This window comes from Apostichopus japonicus, chromosome 21, assembly GCF_037975245.1.
Source record: "Apostichopus japonicus isolate 1M-3 chromosome 21, ASM3797524v1, whole genome shotgun sequence".
Lineage (NCBI taxonomy): Eukaryota > Metazoa > Echinodermata > Holothuroidea > Aspidochirotida > Stichopodidae > Apostichopus > Apostichopus japonicus.
In genome coordinates this window covers 10,969,803-10,989,205 of record NC_092581.1, presented here as the reverse complement: position 1 = coordinate 10,989,205, position 19,403 = coordinate 10,969,803, and the positions used below count along the sequence as shown (strand labels likewise).

At 35.1% G+C, this 19,403-nt stretch overlaps 1 protein-coding gene across 1 annotated transcript in view; it reads left to right on the top strand.

Moving 5' to 3' along the window:
• The window catches only part of LOC139962568 (uncharacterized), a 111,030-nt gene that overhangs the window by 91,218 nt on the left and 409 nt on the right, over positions 1 to 19,403 (top strand). The window contains exons 31-42 of the mRNA XM_071962681.1: positions 5,235 to 5,579; positions 6,411 to 6,533; positions 10,599 to 10,715; positions 11,137 to 11,490; positions 11,934 to 12,056; positions 12,775 to 12,891; positions 14,260 to 14,604; positions 15,052 to 15,171; positions 15,703 to 15,877; positions 16,766 to 17,031; positions 17,455 to 17,603; positions 18,160 to 19,403. The exon at positions 18,160 to 19,403 is cut by the window's right edge and continues 409 nt beyond it. Of these exons, the coding sequence (XP_071818782.1) occupies positions 5,235 to 5,579; positions 6,411 to 6,533; positions 10,599 to 10,715; positions 11,137 to 11,490; positions 11,934 to 12,056; positions 12,775 to 12,891; positions 14,260 to 14,604; positions 15,052 to 15,171; positions 15,703 to 15,877; positions 16,766 to 17,031; positions 17,455 to 17,603; positions 18,160 to 18,315 (2,390 nt within the window). The 3' untranslated portion in view covers positions 18,316 to 19,403. The remainder of the gene's footprint in view (positions 1 to 5,234; positions 5,580 to 6,410; positions 6,534 to 10,598; positions 10,716 to 11,136; positions 11,491 to 11,933; positions 12,057 to 12,774; positions 12,892 to 14,259; positions 14,605 to 15,051; positions 15,172 to 15,702; positions 15,878 to 16,765; positions 17,032 to 17,454; positions 17,604 to 18,159) is intronic.

Genomic DNA, 19,403 nt, shown 5'->3' with positions numbered 1-19,403 from the left:
ATTATGGAGAAGACGAGATAGGATGTGACGGTAACAATGTTCATATATTTGCAATATGTAGGAATTAACGTCATATCATTCACTTTATCAATAAGCATACGTGTCATCAAAGCAGTCAACAAATATTGGATATGCATTTGTTCATTAATGTGTAATATTATAAGTCAAAATCTATAGACTATCTTTCAGTTAGACCTGCACATTATGTTAACGCTATTAGAATCTTTTTAACGGACATGTGCTGTTCGACGGCATACTGTTCGATATCACTCGTTATAGTATACGATGTACTTTGTAACTGTGCTTAGTTTGTTTGAATGTTTCAGCTAGCACTTATGATCCAGACAGCTTTATCTGTTACTACTAGAATGTTAAGGTTTATATCATTCACTCTGTCACTAGGCATATGTGTCATCCAAGTAGTGAAACATTAACGGATATGCATCGGTTCATACGAATAGTTGTACTTTGGTAACTCTCCTTATGTTCTTAATATTTTAGTCAACACTTGTGATCCAGAAAGCTTTGTTTGTTACGACGGGATCTGTATTTCAGACTACTCAGTCTGTGATGGCTACTATGACTGTGATTATGGAGAAGACGAGATAGACTGTGACGGTAACAATGTTCATATATTTGCAATATGTAGGAATTAACGTCATATCATTCACTTTATCAATAAGCATACGTGCCATCAAAGCAGTCATCAAATATTGGATATGCATTGGTTCATTAATGTGTAATATTATAAGTCAAAATCTATAGACCATCTTTCAGTGAGACCTGCACATTATTTTAACGCTATTAGAGTCCGTTTAACGGACATGTGCTGGTCGACGGCATAATGTTCGATATCACTCGTTATAGTATACGATGTAATTTGTAACTGTGCTTTGTTTGCTTGAATGTTTCAGCTAGCACTTATGATCCAGACAGCTTTATCTATTTACTACTAGAATGTTAAGGTTTATATCATTCACTCTGTCACTAGGCATATGTGTCATCCAAGCAGTCAAACATTAACGGATATGCATCGCTTCATGCGAATAGTTGTACTTTGGTAACTCTCCGTATTTTCTGTAAATTTCAGTCAACACTTGTGATCCAGAAAGCTTTGTTTGTTACGACGGAAACTGTATATCAGACTACTCAGTGTGTGATGGCTACTATGACTGTGATTATGGAGAAGACGAGATAGACTGTGACGGTAATAATGTTTACATGATCATCTCAACTTGCAATATAACAATTTGCTATTTGTAGGAATTATCGTTATATCATTCACTATATATATAAGCCTAACTTCTACAGGATCTAACTATCTGTTGTTTACTTCTTGGGACCTGATCGTCATCACTGCCACTATGTGATGATATTCATCGTCACTTGGCACACTCGGCCAATGTGAATCGTTTGATTTTTCTACGTCAGACTTTCAAAAAGTTGTCGTTATAATACGAACAAGACATAAGAGACATAAACTTGTTATTATCTGTATTACATCTTTTTTGTCAGATAGCAGTCGCTACCTATACATTTCTTTTTCCTTTCTTTTTTTCGTTACAATAGGAATTAAATTGTAGTTTAGTCTGTTTGAGATGGGCACTATGACTGATACTTTGGAGAAGATGAGGGACATTGCGATGTGAATAATATTATTTATATTAAGTACTCTAATATTTGCAATGTTACAACTTGCAATATTTATGTTTCTGCGTGATATCATTCACTTCGTCGCCAGGCATCTGTGTCATCCAATCAGTAAACAATTAACGAATATGCATCGGTTAATACGAAAAGTTGTACTTAGGTAACTCTCTGTATTTTCTTAATATTTCAGTCAACACTTGTGATCCAGACAGCTTTGTTTGTTACGACGGGAACTGTATTTCAGACTACTCAGTCTGTGATGGCTACTATGACTGTAATTATGGAGAAGACGAGATAGGATGTGACGGTAACAATGTTCATATATTTGCAATATGTAGGAATTAACGTCATATAATTCACTTTATCAATAAGCATACGTGCCATCAAAGCAAACATCAAGTATTGGATATGCTTTGGTTCATCAATGTGTAATATTAGAAGTCAAAATCTATAGACTATCTTTCATTGAGGCCTGCACATTATGTTAACGCTATTAGAATCCGTTTAACGGACATGTGCCGTTCGACGGCAAACTGTTCGACATCACTCGTTATAGTATACGATGTACTTTGTAACTGTGCTTAGTTTGTTTGAATGTTTCAGCTAGCACTTATGATCGAGACAGCTTTATCTGTTTACTACTAGAATGTTAAGGTTTATATCATTCACTCTGTCACTAGGGATATGTGTCATCCAAGCATTTAATAAGTAATTATTATTCATCGGTTCATACGAAATGTTGTACTTTGGTAACTCTCCGTATATTCTGTATATTTCAGTCAACACTTGTTATCCAGACAGTTTTGTTTGTTACGACGGGATCTGTATTTCAGACTACTCAGTCTGTGATGGCTACTATGACTGTAATTATGGAGAAGACGAGATAGAATGTGACGGTAACAATGTTCATATATTTGCAATATGCAGGAATTAACGTCATATCATTCACTTTATCAATAAGCATACGTGCCATCCAAACAGTCAACAAATATTGGATATGCATTGGTTCATCAATGTGTAATATTATAAGTCAAAATCTATATACTATCTTTCATTGAGACCTGCACATTATGTTTACGCTATTAGAATCCGTTTAACGTACATGTGCTGTTCGACGGCATACTGTTCGACATCACTCGTTATAGTATACGATGTACTTTGTAGCTGTGCTTAGTTTGTTTGAATGTTCTAGCTAGCACTTATGATCCAGACAGCTTTATCTGTTACTACTGGAATGTTAAGGTTTATATCATTCACTCTGTCACTAGGCATATGTGTCATCCAAGCAGTCAAACATTAACGGATATGCATCGCTTCATGCGAATAGTTGTACTTTGGTAACTCTCCGTATTTTCTGTAAATTTCAGTCAACACTTGTGATCCAGAAAGCTTTGTTTGTTACGACGGGATCTGTATTTCAGACTACTCAGTCTGTGATGGCTACTATGACTGTAATTATGGAGAAGACGAGATAGGATGTGACGGTAACAATGTTCATATATTTGCAATATGTAGGAATTAACGTCATATCATTCACTTTATCAATAAGCATACGTGCCATCCAAACAGTCAACAAATATTGGATATGTGTGTGTGTAATATTATAAGTCAAAATCTATAGACTATCTTTCAGTGAGACCTGCACATTGTGTTAACGCTATTAGAATCCGTTTAACGGACATGTGCTGTTCGACGGCATAATGTTCGATATCACTCGTTAGAGTATACGATGTAATATTTAACTGTGCTTTGTTTGCTTGAATGTTTCAGCCAGCACTTATGATCTAGACAGCTTTATCTATTTACCACTAGAAAGTTAAGGTTTATATCATTCACTCTGTCAATAGGAATATGTGTCATCCAAGTAGTTAAACATTAACGGATATGCATCGGTTCATACGAATAGTTGTACTTTGGTAACTCTCCTTATGTTCTTAATATTTTAGTCAACACTTGTGATCCAGAAAGCTTTGTTTGTTACGATGCAACCTGCATTCCTGCTAACTGGTTCTGCGATGGATACTCTGACTGTTTCAATGGAGAAGATGAGGAAGAATGCAATGGTAAAAATGGTATTTTAAATAAACTCCTCCCCAAGTTGTAACAAACTTGAAGGCGGTGTACCGACTATTTCTGTAGCGCGTAACGATTCTCACTTACGCATGAGCGAGGTAACTCAAATTCACGCTTTTGCACACTTTTCTGATTTCAAAGGCATAGATACAAGTTATTAGCACAGATCACATGACCAATATGGTAACTGTACGTATTTGTTAAATGTTTCAGTCAACACTTGTGATCCAGGCAGCTTTGTTTGTAACAACGGAACCTGTATTACAGACAACTCAGTGTGTGATGGCTACTATGACTGTATTTATGGAGAAGACGAGATAGACTGTGACGGTAACAATGTTTATATGATCATCTCAAGTTGCAATATAACAATTTGCAATATGTAGGAATTATCGTTATATCATTTTAGTCAACACTTGTGATCCAGAAAGCTTTGTTTGTTACGATGCAACCTGCATTCCTGCTAACTGGTTCTGCGATGGATACTCTGACTGTTTCAATGGAGAAGATGAGGAAGAATGCAATGGTAAAAATGGTATTTTAAATAAACTCCTCCCCAAGTTGTAACAAACTTGAAGGCGGTGTACCGACTATTTCTGTAGCGCGTAACGATTCTCACTTACGCATGAGCGAGGTAACTCAAATTCACGCTTTTGCACACTTTTCTGATTTCAAAGGCATAGATACAAGTTATTAGCACAGATCACATGACCAATATGGTAACTGTACGTATTTGTTAAATGTTTCAGTCAACACTTGTGATCCAGGCAGCTTTGTTTGTAACAACGGAACCTGTATTACAGACAACTCAGTGTGTGATGGCTACTATGACTGTATTTATGGAGAAGACGAGATAGACTGTGACGGTAACAATGTTTATATGATCATCTCAAGTTGCAATATAACAATTTGCAATATGTAGGAATTATCGTTATATCATTCACTGTATATATATAAGCCTAAATACCACATGGTTTTATTATCTGTTGTTTACTTGTAGGGACCTGAACGTCATCACTGTTACAATATGATGATATTCACCGTGACTTGGCAAACTCGGCCAATGTGGATCGTTTGATTTTTCTACGTCAGTCCGTGACATTCAAATAGTTGTCGTTATGATACGTACCACACATAACAGACATATACTTGTTATTATCTGTATACATTACATCTTTTTGTCAGATGGCACTTGTTACCCAAACAGTTCTTTTTATTCACTTTTGTTCGTTACAATATGACTTATATTGCATTTTAGTCTGTTTGATAATTGTTAATATGTTAATTGCTAATATCTTCCCAGTTCAGAATGATATTGCTCCATCTTATCTTTTCGACTTACTGCAGCCATATTATTCGTCTCGTTCCATACATGAATCTTCTTCGCCTTAAAGAGTCAATTGAATATGACCGTTTTATCACAGAAGAAAACTTCTTGAGGTTTTTTTCAACTTTTCCAAAGTTGTCCAAATTTAAAGCCTCTGTGTTTTCTCCCTTTTCGATTTCTGTAGAAGAAATCTTCATCACGACGTCATACAACTTTACTTCACTCAATTATCCATTCGACTACCCAAATAACCATCGAACCGAGTTGAAGTTCACAACGTTCGAAAACTCGAGACTCATCATGAGTTTTGACTTCATCGAAATTGAACGAAGATATGATTTTATCTATGTTGGAAATGGAAATGAACTACTGGAACAACTCCTCTTAACCTGGTCAGGGGGACCATCTTACAATGAGCTGAAGGTTTTATCAACTGAAAATTCAATGTGGTTGATATTTGATTCAGATGGTTCTGTTACACGTCCAGGCTTCTATGGAAGTATTGAGGTCGTACCTGATTCACAAACTGGTATGTTTGGCAAAATATATATACATTGCTTTCCTTTCTGAAAAAGCATTTAATATTTCGTTATTGAAGAAAGGTTAACTATTGTTGGAAATGTATTAAATGATAGACACATTGTAGTTATACGGTATGAAACGGACGTGTTTGCTCTGCCGTAATAGCTTTTAATTGATTTTATCGAAACTAAGCATGGTTTTGCTTATATCTTGTTGGCGATGGGACCGAAACGGAGGAGTAAGCTCTCTTAACCTGGTCAGGATCATCTTACAACGTCTTTAAGGTTTTATCAACTGAAAATCCATCGTGGTTTAATATTCGAAGCAGATGATATTTCTTCTGACCAAGGTTATTCTGCTCTGGAATTGTTAATCTTACAATAAGTGTTGTTTAACTTCTCTTTGACCTTTTGTAAGCATAATGACTAAAGACGTCATATGACAATATACAGCATTACCCGATTCGAACTATTATGATGATCCTTTTTGTTAACGATTTTTATTCCTGATATTTGCTAAGGATCTCCATTCAATATTACCATTATCGAACGACAATGTTCTTTGGAACTTATGTTCAACATACCGAATGTTGTTTTCTGGATAGCTTCTGAGACGTACTGTAGAAGAGATATTGGTGTACGCAACACTCTACACACCTACACAGTTAGCAATATGAAAGCTTGGGTAAAAGTGCGTCGCAGTTGTCAAGAAAAAAAACGTCATATTTTTCACAAAAAAAGTAGAGCTGTTCTGATTTGTGAAGCAAATCTCTTACCTAGAACATAAAATATTGTAACTGTACGAAAATGGTAGAAATCTAATTTCAATTTCTTTGCAGATTTGAACTGTGGAAATGAATTTAATTGCATGAATGGAGTGTGTCTACCAAACTCAGATGTTTGCGATGGAGTCGAAAACTGCGAGAACGACGAAGATGAGAGTATACAAACATGTTATTCAGGTAGAAGGTTTCCACATATAATATGTGTATATAAAGTAATGTAGACCTTAATGTAGTACCGTTTGTATGGTATGTACAGAAAGCATTGATCCTACTCATTTAAAATGCGATCCATTATCATTATCGTTAAGCTCGCTTAAAACAAGTATTAATTCTTTTAAACTATGCTAGTGACAATTAATACTATCTGGTGTTTCTGGGGATATCAGTGATGTCATTATTGTATCTCTTTTGTGTAATCCTAATTATTGGCAGAGTTTTGCAATATTTAGGTATAAAAGTTATATATCTTCACCGCGTTACAAAGACTATGATTCATCCGAGCAGTTAAAAACTAACGGATATGTTTTGGTTCATACCAATGTATGTTGTTTCCGTTATTTGTTCTCAAGAAATGAAAAAAAGAAGAAAAAACTGGGAACAAGGCATTTTCAGTATGTGTTCCCAAGCTATGGAATGCCTTGCCGAATTAAATGCGTACCTGCGCAAGCCTTGCCAGTTTTAAAACATCGCTGAAGACAGATTATTTTAGAATTGCCTTTGATTTTGAACTGTACAGTATTTTTGTATCACAATAGCTTTAATGAGTTTTTCTATCCTGTTATAAGTTTTATGGTATATACCTTTTAGGAGATATTTTTATACTATTTGCTTTTGATTGTTTCCTGTATTTTAAATGTTTCAATTCATGTTAAGCGCTTCGAACAGCGTTGCTGATGAACGCGCTATATAAGTACTATTTTATTATTATTATTATTATTATAGGCCTACTACAATTACGTCAATTAGGCATCTGTTTGTAGTGTAGAAATTCAATATTTCAAGTACTCTGCACTCATAACTGTACCATACATACATACGTCGATCACGACTTAAGTAAGATGAATGATAGATCAACTGTCAAATATGTTAATGTTTTCCTTAATGAATTTGAATGTGACCAATGGACAAAAAAGTAACAACCACTACTACAGGATCTTACTATCTGCTGTTCCTTCTTGGGACATGAAATTCATCCCAGTTCCAATATGATGATATTCACCGTCACTTGGAAGACTCGGTCAATGTGAATCGTTTCATTTTTCTACATCAGTCCGTGACATTCAAATAGTTGTCGTTATGATACGAACAACACATAACAGGCGTACAATTGGTATCATCTGTATTACATCTTTTTTTGTCAGATAGCACTCGTTACCTATACATTTCTTTTTAGGAATTAAATTGTAGTTTAGTCTGTTTGTGATGTACACTATGACTGATACTTTGGAGAAGATGAGGGACATTGCGATGTTAATAATATCATTTATATTAAGTACTCTAATATTTGCAAGATTACAACTTGCAATATTTATGTTTCTACGTTATATCATTCACTCTGTCACCAGGCATACGTGTCATCCAATCAGTTAAAAATTTACGGATATGCATCGGTTCATACGAATAGTTGTACTTTGGAAAACTCTGTGTATTTTCTGTATATTTCAGTCAACACTTGTGATCCAGACAGCTTTGTTTGTAACGAAGGAACCTGTATTCCAGAATACTCAGTCTGTGATGGCTACTATGACTGTGATGATGGAGAAGACGAGATAGGCTGTGACGGTAACAATGTTTATATGATCATCTCAAGTTGCAATATAACAATTTGCAATATGTAGGAATTAACGTTATATCATTCACTATATATATATATGCCTAAATACTACAGGGTTTTACTATCTGCTGTTTACTTCTAGGGGAACAACACATAACAGACATATACTTGTTATTATCTGTATTACAACTATTTTCAGAAAGCACTTGTTACCCAAACAGTTATTTTCTAATAATTTTGGAATAAATGTTTCAGTCAAAGAACATATATATTTCCTTCTGTTAATTTCTCAAAATGTTATTTTCATTTTTATCTACTTTAGTTTTATTCCCATTTTCACTTTTCTCACCTTTCTTTATAAAACTGTTTGTAGTAATATTTCTAGTAATATTCTTTTAAGTTTGACGATACTCTTATATGCTACTTTACAGATATTGAAGAAGAAATCTTTATTCAAACTTACTACAACTTTTCGTCACTAAATTATCCATCCTTCTATCCAAACAACGCACGGATGGAACTTGTTTTCTCAACTTTGGAAGATTCAAGACTCTTACTGAGTTTCGATTTTATCGAAATTGAAAATGGTTATGATTACATTTTTGTTGGCGAGGGTACCGTACCGGAGGAGCAACCTCTCTTAACCTGGTCTGGAGGACCATCTTACAATGAGTTGAAGGTTTTATCAACTGGAAATTCTTTGTGGTTTATATTTGAAGCCGATGGTATTGTTTCTGACCAAGGTTTTTTTGCTCTCGTGGAAGTTGTTAATCTTACACAAAGTGGTACGTACCTTCTCTTTTACCATCTTGTTAGAATAAGAAAGAGCGAATGCCTTGTCAAGTTTTACATATCACCATATTCATTGTTGTCCGATTTTAGATACTGATATTTGCTAATATTACCATGATTAAAAGGTTTGTTCAATATGACTTGTGTATTGTAAAACTAAGTTTGGGAACTTGATTTCTGCATAGCGAATGATTTTCTGGATATCATCTGAAACGTACTGTATAATATCTATTAGTGTACTCAACACTCTACACACTTACACAGTTAGCATGTTGAAAGCTTGTGAAAATGTGCGTCGTAATTGTCAATAAGAAACCATTTATTTTTCCCAAAAATTAAAGCTGTTCTGATTGGTGAAGAAAATCTCTCACCTAGCACATTAAATATTGTAACTGTTGGAAATTGGTAGAAATCTAAATTCAATTACTTTGCAGAATTGAACTGTGGAAATGAATTTAATTGCATGAATGGAGTGTGTCTACCAAACTCTGATGTTTGTGATGGAGTCGAAAACTGCGAAAACGACGAAGACGAGAGTACACAAGCATGTTATCCAGGTAGACGGTTTCCACATGTTATATCTGTATAGAATGTCATGTAGACGGTAATGTAGTGCCGTTTGTATGGTATATGTACAGAAAGCATTGATCCTACTCATTAAAAATGCGATCCATTATCATATTATTTAACTCCATTAAAACGACTATTAATTCTCTTAAACTAGGTTAGTGACAAGTAATACTATCTGTTGATATCAGTGATGTCATTAATGCATCTCATTTGTCTAATCCTAATTATTGGCAGAAGTTTGCAATATTTAAGTAAAAAACTTATATATCTTTCAAAACGTTACTAAGCCTGTGAGTCATCCGAGCAGTTAAAAACTAACGGATATATAGTGGTTCATACTAATGCATGTTGTTTCCGTCATTATAGGCCTACTACAACTACGTCACTTAATAATCTCTTTGTCATAAAGAAAGTAAATATTTCAAGTACTCTGCACTCATAACTGCACTATACATACATACGACAATCAGGACTTAAGGAAGATGAGTGTGTCATCAACTGTCCAATATGTTAATGTTTTCTGAATGAATAAGGAAGTGAAAAGGTACACAAAAATAATAACAACTACTACAGGATCTTACTATCTGTTGTTTCCTTCTTGGAACCTGACCGTCATCACAGTTTCAATATGATGACGTCCACCGTCACTTGGCACACTCGACCAATGTGAATCGTTTGATTTTTCTACGTCAGTCCGTGACATTCAAATAGTAGTCGTTATGATACGACCACACATACCAGACATATACTGTGATATTATCTGTATTACATTTTTTTACAGATAGCACTTGTTATCCACAGAGTTCTTTTTCCCTTTTCTGTTTTCTTACAATATGACGTACATTGTAGGTTAGTCTGTTTGTGATGAACACTATTACTGATACTTTGAAGAAAATGAGGGAGATTTCGATGTTATTACTATTATTTTTATTTAAGTCTCAAAAATGTGCAAGACTACAACTTGCAATATTTATGTTTCTACGTTATATCATTCACTTTGTCACCAGGCATATGTGTCGTCCAATCAGTTAACAATTAACGGATATGCATCGGTTCCTACGAAAAGTGGTACTTTGGTAACTCTGTGTATTTTCTATATATTTCAGTCAACACTTGTGATCCAGGCAGCTTTGTTTGTAACAACGGAATCTGTATTACAGACAACTCAGTGTGTGATGGCTACTATGACTGTGATTATGGAGAAGACGAAATAGACTGTGACGGTAACAATGTTTATATGATCATCTCAAGTTGCAATATAACAATTGCAATATGTAGGAATTAACGTTATATCATTCACTATATATGTATATGCCTACATACTACAGGGTTTACTATCTGTTGTTTACTTCTAGGGGAACAACACATAACAGATATATACTTGTTATTATCTGTATTGCAACTTTTGTCAGATAGCACTTGTTACCCAAACAGTTATTATTTAATAATTTTGGAATAAATGTTTCAGTCAAAGAACATATATATTTCCTTCTGTTAATTTCTCAAAATGTTAGTTTAGTATTTATCTACTTTACTTTTATTCCCATTTTCACCTTTCACACCTTTCTTTATAAAACTGTTTGTAGTAATATTTCTAGTAATATTCTTTTAAGTTTGACGATACTCTTATATGCTACTTTACAGATATTGAAGAAGAAATCTTTATTCAAACTTACTACAACTTTTCGTCACTAAATTATCCATCCTTCTATCCAAACAACGCACGGATGGAACTTGTTTTCTCAACTTTGGAAGATTCAAGACTCTTACTGAGTTTCGATTTTATCGAAATTGAAAATGGTTATGATTACATTTTTGTTGGCGAGGGTACCGTACCGGAGGAGCAACCTCTCTTAACCTGGTCTGGAGGACCATCTTACAATGAGTTGAAGGTTTTATCAACTGGAAATTCTTTGTGGTTTATATTTGAAGCCGATGGTATTGTTTCTGACCAAGGTTTTTTTGCTCTCGTGGAAGTTGTTAATCTTACACAAAGTGGTACGTACCTTCTCTTTTACCATCTTGTTAGAATAAGAAAGAGCGAATGCCTTGTCAATTTTTACATATCACAATATTCATTGTTATCCGATTTTAGATACTGATATTTGCTAATATTACCATGATTAAAAGGTTTGTTCAATATGACTTGTGTAATGGCAAAATAAGTTTGGGAACTTGATTTCAGCATACCGAATGTTTTTTCTGGATATCATCTGAAACGTACTGTATAATATCTATTAGTATTCTCAACAGTCTACACACCTCCATAGTTAGCATGTTGAAAGCTTGTGTAAAAGTTCGTCGTAGTTGTCAAGAAAAAACCTTTTATTTTCACAATACATAGAGCTGTTCTGATTTGTGAAGCAAATCTCTCACTTACAACATTAAATTCATTGTAACTGTAGGAAAGTGGAAGAAATCTAATTTCAATTACTTTGCAGATTTGAACTGTGGAAATGAATTTAATTGCATGAATGGAGTGTGTCTACCAAACTCAGATGTTTGCGATGGAGTCGAAAACTGCGAAAACGACGAAGATGAGAGTACACAAGCATGTTATCCAGGTAGAAGGTTTCCACATATAATATGTGTAAAGAAAGTAATGTTGACGGTATTGTAGTGCCGTTTGTATGGTATATGTACAGAAATCATTGATCCTACTCATTTAAAATGCGACCCATTATCATTATCGTTTAATTTGCTTAAAACGACTATTAACTCTCTTAAACTATGCTAGTGACAATTAATAATATGTGTTGCTTCTGATAATATCAGTGATACCATTATTGTATCTCATTTTTCTTATCCTAATTATTGGCAGAAGCTTACAACTCGACCATTGTGTATCGTTTGATTTTTTTTACGCCAGTCCGTGACATTCAAATTGTCGTCGTTATAATACGAACCACTCATAGCAGACATATACGTGATATTATATGCATTACATCTTTTTGTCAGATAGCACTTGTTCATCACACAGTTCTTTTTCCTCTTTTTTTCCGTTACAATTCGACTTACAATGTAGTTTAGTCTGTTTGTGATGGACACTATGACTAAAGCTTTGGAGAAAATGAGGGACAATGCGATGTTAATGTTATTATTTATATTAAATACTTCAAAATTTGCAAGATTACAACTAGCAATATTTAGGTTTCTACGTTATATCACTCACTCTGTCACCAGGCAAAAGTGTCATCCAATCAGTTAACAATTAACGGATATGCATCGGTTCATGTGAATAGTTGTACTTTGGTAACTCTGCGTATTTTATGTATATTTCAGTCAACACTTGTGATCCAGGCAGCTTTGTTTGTAACGACGGAACCTGTATTACAGACAACTCAGTGTGTGATGGCTACTATGACTGTTATTATGGAGAAGACGAAGTAGACTGTGACGGTAACAATGTTTACATGATCATCTCAAGTTGCAATATAACAATTTGCAATATGTAGGAATTAACGTTATATCATTCACTATATGTATAAGTCTAAATACTACAGGGTTTTACTATATGTTGTTTACTTCTATGGACCTGAACGTCATCACTGTTACAATATGATGAAATTCACCGTCACTTGGCACACTCGGCCAATGCGAGTCGTTTGATTTTTCTACGTCAGTCCGTGACATTCAAATAGTTGTCGTTATGATACGTACCACATAAAGCAGACATATACTTGTTATTATCTGTCTTACAACTTTTTTTTTTCAGATAGCACTTGTTACCCACACAGTTATTTTCTAATAGATTCTCAAAAGTTAAAGTCCCAAAAATGTACAAGACTACAACTTGCAATATTGAGGTTTCTACGTTATATCATCACTCTGTCATTAGGCATACGTGTCGTCCAATTGGCACAGATCATCTATAAATGTCCTACGCATGTATCCTTCACAAACAATAAACATTTTCTATGAATGACATATTTTTGGATGGGTGTTAGGTTGTGAAAGCTAGTGAACTTTTACAACGTTATTCTCGCTATAGGCACATAGAGATATGTGACCTATAAAGTTCTGGATGGATTTTTGTAGTTTAGAGATTTTTGCATTCATAAATTTGATACCATGTGAAATTTGTCAGAGGGTTGCATCTATGGTATGATTTTGTGTCGCAATTTTGTATCCAGTAGCGAGGATACTTTTATATCAAGGTAATATAACTAACTACTGACCACCGCTTTGATTGTTAGCTTTGTAATGGTATGCACGAACGTACACATCAAGGTCAAACGTGTAAACGTCTTTACAGGTATGTCTTATGTCTTTGTCTTATTTGAAACAAATGAGTGAGATTAATGAAACGTAAAAAAAAAGAACATTACATCATTTGCTAGATAGTCTTGATGACATAAATTCACCCAGCAGCGAAGTGGGCTCCACCCCTTTCCACAAGTACAGAAGCATTCGGCCCCCTTAAAACAAAAGTATATCTACGCCCTCGAATTCACATTTGTCTTTGAAGGAAATATACCTCCAATGATAATGAAATTGGCATGAGTTAGGGACCTAAATCATAGACACAATAATTGTTGGAAATACCACTATATCGGCCTACCACAATTTAGGTCACTTAAACACTGGGTTTTGTTGTAGATTGCCACATATAACATGTGCTGATATTTAACTTTGTACCCATATCGCTTGTTGATCCACACACCGTTGTCTATCACAATGAATGCAACATGATACCATATTATATTGATGTTATATTATATTGATTTTGTTTTCTCTTTTCTCTCCTTTTTTTCCATCTCTTCACAGAGAGTTCCGTCTTTGTTGAAACAGAAACACAAGTGACATCATTACTATATCCAAATGATTATCCAAATGACCACCAGGATGAGAAGGTTTTCAATACGTATCAAGGACTTCAGCTGCACGTTGTCTGTGAATTTATACACACGGAAAAGGGTTTTGATTTCATTAAAGTAGGTGATGGAGACATACCTGGAGAACAAGTCTTACTGTCCTGGTCAGGAGGACCAACATCTGAAGTACAGATTGTATCATCTGGGAACTCTCTCTGGTTTCGATTTGAGACTGACAAGTCGTTTGCTTCTCAAGGGTTTAGTTGTTCCGTCAAAGCAGTCAATACGTCTCAGTCCAGTTAGTATACATACATTATCAGGGGCAGATCCAGAGAATGTACATCTTCTCCTACCTTCATTACACCCTCCTGCTTTAAACATCACAGAAAACAAAAAAGGGAAAAGGAGTTATCAGTTCAAACTTGCGTGAAGACTTAGTATATATTCACACATCTGGTAATCTTAATATAAATGCACCAACCACCTCGGGGCCATGCGAACACTCTCCATGTTGAAATCCTGAATCCGTCTTGATTATGTTGTTATGGTGGATGCAACTGCATTAATTCTCACTACATTTTCATCGGTTTTGTTTTGATGGTATATATGTAAGCCATATGAATATCTTATAACGTTTGATTTTAACAACTTTGATACACGCCAAGTGGGATATATATGGCGTCTTTTGCAGATGACCAAGAAAGTTTGACCAAATTTTTACACCTTGTATGTCATTTTTGAACAGATCTTGATTGCGAGCAATCGTATAACTGTGGAAATGGTGTTTGTATTCCTGAATCCTCTGTTTGTGATCAAGCACCGAACTGTGGAAATGGCGTAGATGAGAGTAGTCTCACATGTTTAGGTAAGAGATTTTGTGGTATGACTGTATTTTTTTAAATAAATGATTACATGAAAGGTGATACCTAATTTGATAAAACAATACCGTTTATATTGACGTTCGTTTACCTTGACCTGCCATGGGTCATATCCAAACCACCTATCGGATAGAATGTTCAAAAAGAAAAAAGTTTTGACTTCTTAGTTGCATTTTATAAGTATTGATGTGAAAAGTGTTTATGGACTGAAGAATTTGTGAGTAAAAGTATGCCTTTACATACAAATTGATATTTATTGGTATGATTATCCCCAAAAATTGAAATTATTAAACACATGTAAAAGGTTAATTACGTGCCGTATATTATGTTCAAGAGAAAAAAGTTAACACTAATTAAAGGTATGACTACTATTTTATCTGAATAGACAAAGGATCTCTGGATATAAACAGGAAATATGTTTACCTGTAGTATTAAGTATATCATGTACTTTGAAGTGTTCCATCGGACTATTTATCCATAAGTACTTTCTTTTTCTTTTTACTTTTTTTCGAATATAGGATGTGGTGTCCAAACTCAATACTCTTCTCGTATTGTCGGTGGTGTTGCAGCTCAACCTGGCGAGTGGCCCTGGCAAGTAAGTATTCGCAGAGATACTGGTGGATCCGAGATACATTTATGCGGCGGAACTCTTCTGAACAAAAGATGGGTGCTCAGTGCAGCACACTGTTTTGAGTAAGTAAAATCCTGGAGATTCTTTACTGACGGAGCTAGTGGTGTAGGCAGATATTAAAAACGTGGGGAGCAGAAAGCGGGTGGGTATGAGGTCTTCACCAGAAGAAGCTTACTTTTGTTGATGCAGAGGTGCAAAATGTCGACTTTTCCATGCCCAAACCTATACTCTTTGTAAACTGTTAGAATTTCAATGTTGTATTGCAATTTTGATACCCCCCTCCACTTAAATGGGAACCACCTTCAACGACTGGAGGACATCACCACCTCCCTCGTTTTATGAAATCCTCAGTTTGCCACTCCCACCTTAATCAAAGTTCAGCCCCTGCCCCCGTCAGTCCGGTGATGTTTGAAATTCAATGGACCAAGTTTCTACCGTATAATATCATTTCAGTCAACAGTTGATACAATGCGAACTGCATTATTGCTTTAAATGAATACATTTCTTGAATCTTTACCATGATAATATTGCATAACAGAAAGTTGCGGTTGCAACCGTCCTCGGTTTGTTATCATCATGAGCAAATGTGGCGTCGTGAGAGGTGTGATGGACTCACTTTTTTTCTTTAGGGAGGTGGGTGTGGGGTTGGCGGGAGGCTGTTGAACGTCTTGCTATTCCATAGTCGCAATTTCTAATGAATATTAAGGAAGTAAAGCCACATGCAAATTGATAACCGTCACAACTCATCTATATGTCACATAATGGGGAAAGACGTGATATTTTCACAAGGCAAAGTTGTGCCTCAAACATGGTTACCGCCGTTTGAAACTATTCCTTTGTTCATTTTCCCCACCCTCTCTCTCTTTTTTTCTTTATTTTCCAAATTATTTTATCTTTCTGTTGTTTCACACTTTAAGGTTTGTACTTTCGCTATTTTGTTGTTCATATAGTGAATATAATATCGATGTGGAAGAGTATAAAGTAGTCCTCGGAAATCATCGGGTCGATGCTTTTGATGACAGCCAACAAAGTTTCACCGTTTTCGACATCCTAACTCACCCCTTCTTTAACCAGTTCAGCTATATCAATGACATTGCCTTGTTGAGACTATCGGTTGATGTTGAATTCAACGATTTTATACTGCCTGCCTGTTTGCCTTCCCAAGATTGGCCGGCTGAGACGAATGTTTGGATTACAGGATGGGGTGATCAAGAAGGTATAACCTTAAGCATATATTTCAACTATACCGTAGGTGTCGCCATTACTCTGCATTTGTTCTAGCAGGTAAACAAGTCTTCAGTTCATGATGCCAATATGATACAGATTAAATATATGAAATTTGCCATTTTTCATTTTAAGAGTTCTCAGTGCAATCGTGACAAATGAACATAAAACACTTTGGAAGTGGTTTCAAACCTTGGCTTCCAAAGTAATAAAGTAATCATTTGAATTTTGGCCATGTTTACTAGAGGAATATTCACAAACAGGAATGTGTTTATTCATCCTTCTTAATATGTTTCTGTCAGTTTTCCTACTTTGTTTGGTTTGTTTGTCTTCTTTCTTCTTTAAACGTTTGCCTCTCTGAAGATGACATATTTCCTACAAGGTAAAGATTAATACATTTATCATTTTCTGGTAGTATTTGTTCCAGATGAAACATTACAGGAGATCAGTGTGCCTATCATCGATACGACTACGTGTAATCAACCTGGATGGTATGATGGTGAGGTCATAGAATGTTGTATGTTCTGCGCAGGATTACCAGAAGGTGGCAAAGATTCTTGTCAGGTGAGGGAACAACTATTTTTGGTTCGAGTGGATTTCTAAGATTGTGATTCCTGTCATGCTTACATCTTCTTCTTTAGAACTGAAGTTGACAAGGTTTACACATATTTAAATTCACTATTCTCTTACCTGTCTTCTCTAGAGTCATGCACTTTCACATCTATGAAAACTTCCCAAATTATCATTATCATTGTCTTTGTCATTTTCATTGTCATATTCATTGTCATTGTCATTGTAATTATCACTAGCATTAGCATGAGCATTTGCAGTAGCAGTAGCATCGTCACCATCATCATCATCATCATCATCATCATCATCATCATCATCATCATCATCATCATCATCATCATCATCATCATCATCATCATCATCATCATCATCATCATCATCATCATCATCATCATCATCATCACCATCATCACCATCATCATCATCATCATCATCATCATCATCATCATCATCATCATCATCATCATCATCATCATCATCATCATCATCATCATCATCATCATCATCAATACTGTCGGTAATCTTCATTGGCGTTTCCTTATTTCCACAGGGTGACAGTGGCGGCCCACTTGTGGTAGATAACAACGGTTTCTTTGAAGTCATCGGTATTACAAGCTGGGGTTATGGTTGTGCGGACCCATTTAAGCCTGGAGTCTACACACGAGTGCACAACTATCTAGACTGGATAGATGACAACACATACTGATACTGGCCAACACATCTGTATCGAATGATATTTGTGTTATCTAATAGTGGATTTGACGATGAAGGTGGCGGGGATACGACTTGACTGTTTAAATCCTGAATTTTCTTTCTTCTTTCTTGTTTTAAAGATAAGGCCTATAAAGTGTTTAATGTGTTGGTGTATATATTTGTGTATGGGTGCCGTACGGGTAAGTGTATGTATGTATGTGTGTATGACCAATTACTTTACCATGTGAAATAATCAATCTATATCCGAGATAAGTATTTTTCAGCATGCCGTCTTAAAGTAGAAATTATAGCAATTCAAATCAGTCAGTGTTTACTAGGGGACAAGGATGCTATGTCGCCCGTGGACAGGGCCTAAGGGGACAGTGGACCCTCCATTTTGGGGAAACATTTGGGTAAAATGGAGGGTAATTAATTATTTTCCTACTTTTGATACAATGTTGAATCTTTTCGACACATTTAACAACGTTACTGTTACCGTTTAATAAACATCGCTACAATGTTAAGGCTTATATCACACTATATAACAATGTAGATATTATTAAGTAAGAATTTGCATTTCTCAAGGGTAGTTTTATCTCGATATGTCATTATCTAAGAACGGGTTTAGTTCAAGTAAATGTTTTGTGTAGTTATTTCGTATTATTTTGTATTATTTGAAATGAAAAAAGAAATGAAATTTCCAATTTTTGGGGGGGATGGGGGGGGGCAAATTATTCAGATTTAAAATATTAATCCCTTAGATAACCTGTTTAAGGCTTAAGTTTGTGATGACGTCAGCTCCTCTATGCAGGCATAAATGTTAATGTTAATATATCGTTTAATTTGCGAGGACGTAGGCTTTCCCGTGCAGGAATTAATGTTAATAATAATCCATTGCCCTATAAATTTTTGTAAATTCTCCAAAACGACTGTTGTTTATACTACATATAGACAACAAGTGACTATTGTTTCACATTTCAACACCATATTTCCAGACACATGAAGATGAAGAGCCTCAGATGTTATTCTTTAAAATAATGACAATGGTAGGACTGATAGATATTTTCCAATTGCTTAATTTGGACAAAATTTGCGCAGTTT